The 11,437-nt window shown below is 40.7% G+C and overlaps 1 protein-coding gene across 1 annotated transcript in view; it reads left to right on the top strand.

Annotated features, from left to right (window-relative positions):
* Abca13 (ATP binding cassette subfamily A member 13) overlaps nt 1-11,437 on the top strand; it is a 449,044-nt gene that overhangs the window by 412,352 nt on the left and 25,255 nt on the right. The window contains exon 58 of the mRNA XM_017802262.2: nt 508-600. Coding sequence (XP_017657751.1) covers nt 508-600 — 93 coding nt within the window. The remainder of the gene's footprint in view (nt 1-507; nt 601-11,437) is intronic.

The following is an 11,437-nucleotide window of genomic DNA, read 5'->3' as shown; positions in this document are numbered from 1 at the left end:
TTTGCACAATTAATATTTGCTAATTAAAGTGTTTTTTAAAGTTTTTTTAGAAGAAGCATTTCATTACAGCTTTAACATACTCAGTAACAGTATCCAGAGCAAAGATACATCTCTTACAAAAGTGGCTATAAAACTTTTAGGTTTGCTGTTGAATTAATACAGTTATATAATATTGAACTCATTATAAGCCGTGTAAGACATAAAATTGAATGAATTTTTAACCTTTAAAGAAGATCTCCATTTCATTTTAAAATATACTGTTTCTTACAGAAAGACTCATTGTTTTTTCTAATAAGACTGAGATGTTGGTGCATGTGTCTCTAATCTGTATGTATCTGATTATTACTAGTCATAATTGGTTGCACTTGGATCCTTGGCACCTGTGTATGTCTATAAAGTCATTGGGTAGATTTCAATGTTTTTTTGTTTCCTCTTTATGTCTGAAGTTTGAATCAGGTGTCCCAGCATTAGTTCATGGCTCACTTCAGCTTGTTTATTTCCTCTTAGCATGGAAGAGTGTGAGGCTCTGTGCACCAGACTGGCCATCATGGTGGACGGCAGCTTCAGGTGTCTTGGCCCCCCTCAGCACATCAAGAACAGGTACTGAGCTTCTCTGACCATTTCAGTGTTTCTTGTCAACTCAGCAGCATGATGCTGTATTTTAACAAGGCGCTTTCCAAACAGTTTGGTCCAATTAATTCTTCCTGACATACAGCAGTATATGAAGGCTCTGAGAAGCTAAGGGTGACTTTAAATAACTATAATTAGCAAGCCAAAGACATAAATTCCCAGGCTGTTTCCCTAAAACATTTAGCTTTCTTTTTCCCAGGAGAGCACCATACCCACATTTTTGTGACACAGGTAGTGGGGAGAAGATGATTGCAGGGTTCAAGTACCTCCTGGAGGAGAAATGACCTCCTGACACACAAAGTGCTTTGTCAAAAAGTGCTTCTAATATAACCCTCCTCACAGAGAGTCAGAGTGTCCATTTTACCACAAACCCTACTTTTTAAAAGGTGTCTGTTAACTTGAGATGGCAAGGAGGTCTGCCATGGTTACTTTTCATTAGGGATGATAACAGACTAAAGATTTCTTTCCAGTTAACCATCTCCCCATGTCTTCCTTACATATACTCTTTGGAAGCTTAATATTTTCTTATAAATTTTTCTGAGTTTTATGTCTTGTTATAATTTTTGTCATTTGGAGATGTTTGAATTATTTTCTTTTCTTCTCTTTTATTTGTGTGTGTGTGCGTGTGTGTGTGTGTGTGTGTGTGTGTCTGTTTGTCTGTCTGTCTGTGAAAGGGTACATGGACATATGTGTACAGTTGCCCATGGAGACCCAGGGTATCAGATCCCTTAGAACTACAGTTACAGATGAGCTGCCTGATGTGGGTACTGGGATCTATCTGAACAGTGGTACTCTGGTAGAACAGTAAAATTTCTTAACTGCTGAGCCATCTCTTCAGCCCTCCAATTTCTTTTAATTTGTTCTTTAATCATAATTTTATAGAAAGTAATTCAGCCTTTTATGTTGGTAAATCTTTTTACTTTCACTAAGTGTTTTAAGATTAGACTTCTCAAACTGTTCTCGTAGTTATATGTATATGTTTGTACACAGATAATAACATATAAAGTATATAAAGTGCAACTATGTTTACTTTTTGGAGACAGCACTTTGGATAGAAATGGCATGTGAGGATGGATGACATGTCTCTAGTGCCTTGAGTAACACATTGTGATACAGGGAGGGTCCACCTTGTTGATGATTTCTCTTAAGGTCAATCATTTGCCATATGAACCTACTAGCAACTGCTCTCCATATGTGCTCTGCTCACCTTTACCAAGTATCATTAAACGAAAATAAAACGTCACACTTTCTAACTTTTATGAATGCCTGTATAATGTTTTATAACCTGTTCCTAATTGTCAGGAGATTTATGTTTCAGTTTTTAGCTGCTTGCCTTTCTCTTGTTAAACTTGGCCACAAGCCTCTGTAAGACAAAGTCCATGGGAGGAGTCATTCACTGACTGAGACCATCACAGTGTTCACGATCCCTGTCCATCCAGAATTTGGGATCTGATTATGTGAGCCATAGGTTTAGGCTTAATTGTTAATGGATATAAACTGTAGAATTTATCAAAGAAAAGCTGGCTTGTGTCAGAGCCACTGACACATTAAACTTAATACAGTTTTTTAGTGTAAAGTTTGCCTTCTATAACAGATAAACATGTAAGAAATAAACAAGGACTGGAGAGATGGCTCAGCAGTTAAGAGCACTGGTTGCTCTTATAGAGGAACCAGGTTGGATTCCCAGCATCTACATGGCAACTGACACCATCTGTAACTTCAGTACCAGGGAATCTGGCACCCTCTTCTGGCCTCTGCGGGCATTGCACAACACAGGTACACTTACACACATGCAGGAAATACACTCATACACATAAAATAAAAAGAAATAAACCTATGAAAACATTTCCATAACATTGCATCACTTTTCCTTTTCCTTGTTATTTCTTCCCTAATCAGTGTACTCTCTTCTTCCTCAAGCTGCCTGAGTCCTCAAAGTTCATCTGCTTGATATGTATTAGCATAAATTATGCTGCAAAGTATTTGCAAAGTATTATATTGCAAAGAAAACACAATGAACATGCTGGCAAAATGAAGTCAAACATTGGTTTGCCATGTGCATCTCTAATGCTCCCCATGATCCTGTGGAATAGTTATTATTACAACTTCCTTGTTTTAGATACAGAAATGAGTCACAGAAAGGTTGGACGACTTCCCCAGGGTCACTTCCTTTCACTTCTGTAATTACCTGCTCCACTTGCTCTGTGACATGGAGCCTCACTCTGATCCTCTTTGAGCTGGGTCTCATACCTGTGGGGAGCTGGGATTCGGTTACTCCAGAGCTCACAAGCTCAATCACAGAGGGTCCTGCATCCTTCTGGCACACATCCTAGAACTGCACAGGCATGGAACTGCACTTGCTCCTGGGACTTGGTTTTCAGTTACATGTGTACCAAGTTATACCTCGTTGATCTGATTTTTGATTGTGTTTCTACATCAGATCAAGACTTCATCCTCTCCTTCACTGAATTCATAATTTCCAATTTCTTGAGGGAAGAGTCATTTATGAGGTAGTCATTGGGTATAGTTAAAAAAAAGTTATTCATCATCCTTTTCTTCCTTCTGTATCTTTGAAAAAATTGTTTTTCTATTCTGTGTCTTTCACCTTTTCTAAAGATTCATTTTTAGAATTTATGTGATTTACTACTATGATTTTACTACTATGTGCATGTGATTGTTTGTGTATGGGGTATGTGTCTGTGTACCTGAGTGCGGGTCCCTGCAAAAGCCAGAGGTTTCAGATCCTCTAGAGTTGAAGTTACAGGCAATGTGAGCTGCCTGACTTGGGTTCTGGGACCTAAACCCAGGTCATCCGTAGGAACAGTATTTGCTATTGTCTGCTGAGTCATCTCTCCAACTCCCATCATTCATCTTTTTGATAATCCCACGATTTCCTTCCCCTTTGAGACCTTCTTTCAGGAGTTTTCCACATTCTGCTGTATTTTTGAGAATTTTGTTATAAGTTAGGAGCCATATTTGTCTAAGTAAATGAGCATCAGCCACTCTGATGTGAGTAAATTCACTGATTTGACCACGTTTGCACACTCGTATGTACACAATGGAACCCAGCAGCTGGATATTGGCATCTGTTTGGTGGCTTTTGTCTCTACAGTTAGATTGGAATCAAAGTGGCTCCTGTTGCTCTTCCCATTGTGTCTCTATGTAGACAACAAACAGCATGTGCTCACTCTTAAGTTCCATCTAGCAACTGGGACTTGTGTTGCCTTAGTTTCCTGGCTACTAGGAAATCCAAGAAATCTGGCTTTAAACTGCATGAATTGCCACTTAAATAAAATTAGATTTCCATTATCGAGGAGGAATGAAAAACACGGATGTTGAATGGTCATCCCACAGTCAGGCTCATGCTGGAATCTTTCCTCGTTTGAAGACGGCTTGTTAGTTGAGCGGTCAAAGCTCTAGAGAATATAGAACTTCCATTTCAGATCAGTCCTATGTGCTAAATAGCCCTGTATGCCATGGAGATTTATAAGTTTATGAGTGAGCACATCAGCTGTGCCTATGTGTGTGTGCACATGCATGTGTGTGGAGGGAGTGTGCATGTGTATGTGTCTGTGTGTATGTATGTGAGTGTGCATCTGTGAATGTGAATGTGTGTGAGTGTGCATCTGTGAATGTGAATGTGTGTATGTGTGTGTGACTCAGTGTGTATGTGTATGCATGTGTGACTGCATATGTATATGTGTGAATGTGTGGAGGTGTGTGTATGTGCATGTGTACATATCTGTATGAGTGTGTATGTATGTGTGCATGTGTGTATGAGTGTGTGCACGTGTATGTATGAGTGCATGTGTGTGTGTGTGTGTGTGTGTGTGTGTGTGTGTGTGTAGATATCTTTTGATACTGATATTCCAGCTCCTGGGACTAGGGATGTACTCTTTAATCTGCATGTCATACTTGAAGCAATCCTGACAGCCCTGGTAGCTGCCTTGACTGGGCCCATTTATAGCACACCTTTAAGGAGCCAGAAACAGTTGCAGGCTGCAGCTGCTTGCTTTTCTGCCCCTGGAACTGACTTAAAAAAGAGACTTGAGACTGAAACAATTCTCTCAGGAAGGGAAAATGCAGCATGCTTCTGAACACGGAGTTTGCGATTTGAAGTATACCAGGCCAACTTCTGATTTGGGGAGGAAGAACAATAAAGCCTGCATTATAACAAAGATTTAAATGATTTACAGAAAATCCTAAAGGTAGTGTGAGCCTTTCCACTGTCTTGAGATGCTAAAGTGAAAGCTTTAGGCATTCAGAGTAAAAAGAAGGAATGAATTTCAAAGGACACCATCATAGTTGTATTATGTGGCCACTTAACTTAAAATGCTCTCTTCTGGAAGGTGTTGGCGGACTTTCTTCTCCAAACTGAAAGGGAATGTAAAGCTGTTTGAGCTCACAAGTTACAACTGTCTGCGAAGCTGCAAATTAATTTGTCACCTTCTGTAACACCATGTGCTTCATTGTGGCAACTTTGATTGAATGCTTCCATAAAACCTTACCATAAACATAAAAGCTCAGATTAGGACTACATCCCCAAATAATAAACTGGCTCATTTAAAAGTGAAACAGATAATTCGATATGTTATGTCATTTTTCACAGATGGGGAAGGGAGTTTCTCTATGATTTTTGCCGTGATGGGAAGCCATGCAGTCATGTCCTACGGAATGCTATACTCATGACTTTTACTTTAGCTTAAAGCATCATATAATTCAAATGCTACAACTAAACTCCAATTATTTCTCTTTAAAAGAGATAGTTTTATTAAAGAGGAGTTGTTCACTCAGCTGTGTGTCTTCAACGTATTTTTATGGCAGCTGCTGCATGTGAATTCCCTTCTCATTTGTTTTCACAACATCATGTTGCATGAACAAAATTAATGTTGTTATAAGGTAATTACCTGGGACGAGATTAACATCTTCCTTTCTGTCTCATGCTGGGTAGTCTAGAATGCCTCTGTTCTTGGAAATGATCATGAGCAATGTCCCCCAGAGCTGTCACTTTACCAAAGGGGACATGCACTCTGCTTTCATTTCCTAATGCTTTTCATTAATAACAAGCTGACTATTTCTCACTCACAATGAAGATGGGAAATGAAGTGATAGAAGCCAGTGCCAGCTTGGACGAGAATTTTGGTTGGGATTCACACCTGTGGTTTCTGTGCATTTGAGTATATTTGCTAGACTCCTTTATTAGAGATGATGATGTGATTACTAATCCCATACAAAGCCTAGTGTAGTATCAGTCACCTGAACATGTAAGTGCTGTCTTGTGACAATCTCTGTAAGAGACTGGTAAGCATAACGCCATGGGATGCAGCTTGGTTTGCATCAGGAAATACCAGTGCAATCTGTGTAGTGCTGAGGATTAATGGTGAATGAAGCATGAGCTCTGTAGCAACTGGACTAAGCAGAACCAAAGAGGGGTGAGAAGGCTTCAAAACACACGAGGTAAGACTGAACAAAGAGAGTGTAACAGGCTACTGCCTTAGTGGAAGGTTGGTATGGGAGTCTCTGTGGGCAAGGCGCAGCTAAGCCACAAATGTGCATTAGCTGTTGCTTGTGTTACAGACAGAGGCATAAGAAAGTAGAGTACGAGTTGTGCTCATAGCAACTTGACTGAAAATGGTTTAGAAGTCAGTTAGTGGTTATACACTCCATGGTAATGTTTGGATCAATTCCCCAAGTGGGAAATTACAATTCTAAGATGGAAAGATGGAGAAACAAATGGAAGCAAGAGACTGGCCTATAGTAGCTCTTTCTATTCTCTAGCTATACTCTAAATAAGATCAGCTAAAGTCACTTCTGGCAAGGGCATGGACTAGGCTGTGCTGAGTAGGAGGTGCTGCAGGAAAATGAGTCAACTGTCCAGCAGCCTGGTCTGGGCTTAAGGAAAGGGGGAACACTGGAAGCTTGGGAAGTGAGAAGAAGGTGTCGGTGGTGAATGAACATCGAGGAGAGCAGAATTCTTGGTAGAAGACATGATTCTTGGAAGATCCTGGTGAGGAGCCCAGACAATTGGTAACGAAGAAAGGTTGTGGAGATTCATCGCTGTATGCTTTTCCCTGTGGCTGGAGGCAGGATGGGAAAATGTAAAAGCTGGGTGCTTACTAGCTTTTCTTAGCTCAGTGATGGGACAGCTGGATTCATCCAAGATTTGAACCAGTGTTTACAAACTCTGAAGTAAAGTGATTTGAACTCAGAGTCATGCCCCTGCAGCCATTTCCACAACTACTTTCCACAGGTCAGTTGCCAAAATTTCATACGCAGGATCTAGGCTAATCCTTATGGCACAGGTGATTGTTACGTCATAATGGGGAAACAGGCCAAAAAGCTAGGCAGTAGGTTCAACACAAAGTTACTATTGAAAGAAGCAAATTTGAAGATTTATTTATTCTTATTTTTTGTGTGTATGAGTGATTGCTGCATGTGTATGTGTACCGTTTTCTGGCCTGGTGTCCATGGAGGCCAGAAGAGGGCATCAGATCCCCTGGAGCTGCAGTTACAGATGGTTTTTAACTGTCCTGTGGGTGCTGGGAACCAAACCTGGGTCCTCTGCAAGAGAAGCCAATGCTCTTAACTGCTGAGTCATCTTCCCAGCCCCGAAAGAAGCAAATTTTCACCTCAATTTCTGGATTGTTTGAGCCCTGCTCCAAACAATGCCATGGGCATGGATCTGATGGTAGCCATGAGGTTCTCCTGTGGCATTTTATTTTGTTTCATTTCCTGAGAAAACATCTAGCTGCCTTTGAACATGTGAGCAACTCCTCTGTGGCAAACAGCCTGCAAGGTGTGGTGAAACAGAGACTTGCAGTCAGATCTTTATTTGTGACACATAAAACTTTGAAATTATTGACACACCTGAAAGGTGGATATTTTTATCCAATGGGAGTAATAGCAAACATTTTATATTATTTTGAAATTAAAAAACAAAAAACAAAAAACAAAATGGTCCTCACACCTGCAGTGCTCCCACCAGAAGGGGTTGGCCTCCTTTCCTCTACTGTAAACTATAATGTTCTCTCCAAGAGAAACATGGGTTCTCTGCTTTTCTGACACTGCAGAGAGGTTTCTAGAACCCATTCCACCCATTCACAGAGCAGGAGAACCTGGAGGTAAGGACGCAACGTGGCTAGCACAGCAAGACTACACATCCCAGGGTTCCCTGCAGCTTCCTCTGGCCAAATGGATATGAAAGGTAGATGTGAATTTGTGGAGAAGACCACACCTTTTGCTACTGCTGTCTTCCTTCCTCTGGCTTGTACTGATTAGTGATGAAGCAGACTGACTCCAGATGTTAAGTTGTGAACATCCCTGCATTTTGAGTTTCCTGTCACTCTCGCGTGTACCAAAACACAGTAGGCACTAAAGAGTGTTCCTTTGTTTACCTGTTATTTTCTGCCTGTGCCCAATAACAAAGAGGGTAGATCCTTATTTTTGTTTATGTATGTATACTTAACATTTGGATAGAGTATGGTAGCAGACTGACTCCAGATGTTAAGTTGTGAACATCCCTGCATTTTGAGTTTCCTGTCACTCTCGCGTGTACCAAAACACAGTAGGCACTAAAGAGTGTTCCTTTGTTTACCTGTTATTTTCTGCCTGTGCCCAATAACAAAGAGGGTAGATCCTTATTTTTGTTTATGTATGTATACTTAACATTTGGATAGAGTATGGTATGTTACATATATTCCGAGTATTTGTTGAATGAATGAATGAATGAATGAATGACAGAGATTTCTGTGGCCTAAACTTAGTTTATTAGCTATTCTTAATTACTCCCAGATCTGATGTACTCCAGTACATGAACCAAGAAATAGGATACCTGGGAAGTCAGGCCATCTCATTCACCCTGGAAAATGCCATCAAGACAAGAACACTAGTTCCAAGAGGAGACCCTGCTCTGCCAAAGTTTAGCCCTGCCCTTCTGTTCTCTTAATGAGAAGTCCTTCCAAGTATCTATGGCTGGAATCTAAATGAGAAATCAAACAGACATAGTCTTGGAAGCATTTGGACTCTGTCTAGCTTACTGAACACTGAATATTAATATCAATCATTAACCACTTCAGTAAATGCTCTTATTCCAACTCCGTTTTTCTTTAGACAGGATGAAGCCTGCTTTCTCTCAAAGCAGTGCATTATTCACTCTTGTTTGCAGCTTTTAGAAGCAGGTCTGTGTCTGCACTCAGTGTCTCCATTAACAGGAGCTATCAGGTGTGTGATTCAGTCCTAATTGCTGCCATGGCCTTGGCAGTATTCTGCTGTCACCTTTCTGTTGGGAAGCCAGATTTGGTACGGATGTACTGTGGCCTGCCATGAATTAATGTGCCATGCAGACAGCAAAACCTGCCACACAAAACTCAACCGTACACTGCAGGATTGTGATTTTTCATTGTAAGAACAGACTTAAGCACAAGAAAATGTAGCTTAGCCCAGGAAATGCATCGCTATTAGGTCAGAGCTATATTGTAGGTTTGGCGTGAATTGGGACTGGGGAGATGTACTTACTCTGAGTTCAAAGTGTTATCTCAAATGTACTTGTATGAAGCTAAATGAATCCTCAGTCTTTCTCTGTTTTAGTCCATGGCTTTAAAACATTTCACATATTGGATTTTGTCTCCATTCAAATAAAGACACAGGAAAACATGAAATAATTACAGCTTGTTAAAAAATGCTGCCAATTTTATAAAAAATTTCAGTGGTTTCAAAACTTCACACTTAGGAAGCTCAGTGGTTTCAAAATTCACCCTTAGAAAGCTGCAGATTAAGTCTGGCATGGTGATGCATGCCTTTAATCCCAGCACTCTGGAGGCAGAGACAGGCAGAACTCTGTGAGATGAAGGCCAGCCTAGTCTACATAGAGGGTTCCAGGCCAGCTGGGGTTACAGGGAGACCCTGTCTCAATCCCCCTTTCCAAAAAAAATGAAACTGCAGATTCCCTGCAGATGGCTGATCAGTATAACTGGGTGTGACTTATCCCACCTGTCACTCATCATAGTTTTGAGATCAGGAAAGCTTGAGGCACAAGAAAGGACAGGTCAAGGTGCAAAGGGTAACTTACTTGCTCGTGTCCAGCAGGTAAAATCTAGTCTCGTGGCTAGTCCCCTAGGACTAGGGTTTCTCATTCACCATGGAAAAACATCATGTGGTTATATGCAAAGGTCGTGAGTATCTGAAGAAGTTAAGAACCAGGGACATATTTACAATCTACCAATATTCAAACATCTTGTAAACAGTTTCTTAGAAGCCCAGCCATCTTCTTTGCTGGTCTTTAGCAAATGTTTTCTAGCTGTTTTTGCAGCTTCTTCAGGGGTATTTACCATGCCATATAACTCACCAGTGTGAAATATATAAAATCAAGAGCTTGGAATAGGTTGCCAAATATGTGCAACACCTGCCACAGTTAATTGGGAAACATTTTGCTGTTTCAAAAAGAAGCCCTATCTCTTTGCTGACACGCCTCTGTTCTATTACCCTAGCCTAAACCAAAGCAAATTTACCTTATGCCATATAAATTGCTTGAAATAGGTTGCCAAATATGTGCAACACCTGCCACAGTTAATTGGGAAACATTTTGCTGTTTCAAAAAGAAGCCCTATCTCTTTGCTGACACGCCTCTGTTCTATTACCCTAGCCTAAACCAAAGCAAATTTACCTTATGCCATATAAATTTCTATTTCTCTTTCTAAAATTATTAAAGGTTTCATACATACATACATACATGAAATTGATTGTGATTCTCTTCATCCCCCCATTACCGTGTTATCCTCCTTCCTTTGCATCTGAACCCCTTCTTCCCTCCCAACTAATTCCCTAGAGGCTACTCCACTGAAGAAATCCTACCCCAGTCTGCATAATCATTGATTGTCAGTAGATCCTCAGGATGATGGGGAGCTTCAGGGGCACCTCCTCTATCTATGATGGAAATTGAAGGGCCCAGTTTTGTGCAGCTATCCATTGTGGCTGGGTTCATGATAGTCAGAATTGGGTTTTATCTGAATGGCATCATGTCATCATGTCATAGCAACTTATCCTCTGAGATTCTTTCCACCCTGCTTCCAAGATGTTCCTTGGGCCATTGGCAGAAGGTGTAGATGCCCCATTTAGGGCTGAGTGCTCAATATTCACTTATTCTCACTTCTTGGAGATATGAGTCTCTGTACAAAGAAGCTTCTCTGCCCCAGGCTGAGAACAGCACTAGTCTATGGGTATAAACATTTAGAAAAAAAGTTTTATAACATGTCTATTTGGGGAAAAATGGAAATATGTTCTCTCCTTGGGCCCATGATCTCCCCAGGGATAGACTTTTGTCCAGGTTTATAGTGCCAGATGTGTATTCCCTCTCAGGGGCTCAGTCTCCAATCCAATCACAAGGCAATAGGGTATGAACCATACAGTCATGCCACTGCTGCACCAGTGAGTATATGCTTCCTGGTAGAACAGTACTGTTGCATGCACAGGCTACAGTTAGGAGAGATTGTTGGTGAGTTTTCTTTCCCAGCACTCAGTACAGCACCTTTGAGCACTTTGAATGCTTTTCAGCAGGGAAAACTTTGCAACTCAGTTCCAACATGACTTTTATGTTTTATGTTGTATCTTCAACAATAAGATCTTACCATTTTTTGTGGGCAATCAAGAGTGATGGCACTAGCTAGTGTTCTTTGGGGAGAATGTAGGATCTCTTCAGTCAACAATTCATAGGAAGGGATTGTGCACATGGCACCTCAGGTTTTTATTTAAAATTCTATGACTTCTGTGAATAGCATTATCTATCCATGAAGGGCACCACCACTCTAAGTTC

Source organism: Nannospalax galili, unplaced genomic scaffold (genome assembly GCF_000622305.1).
Source record: "Nannospalax galili isolate Female #2095 unplaced genomic scaffold, S.galili_v1.0 scaffold304, whole genome shotgun sequence".
In the NCBI taxonomy this organism is placed as follows: domain Eukaryota; kingdom Metazoa; phylum Chordata; class Mammalia; order Rodentia; family Spalacidae; genus Nannospalax; species Nannospalax galili.
The sequence above is the reverse complement of the archived record's forward strand: the minus strand, read 5'-3'. Positions and strand labels throughout refer to the sequence as shown.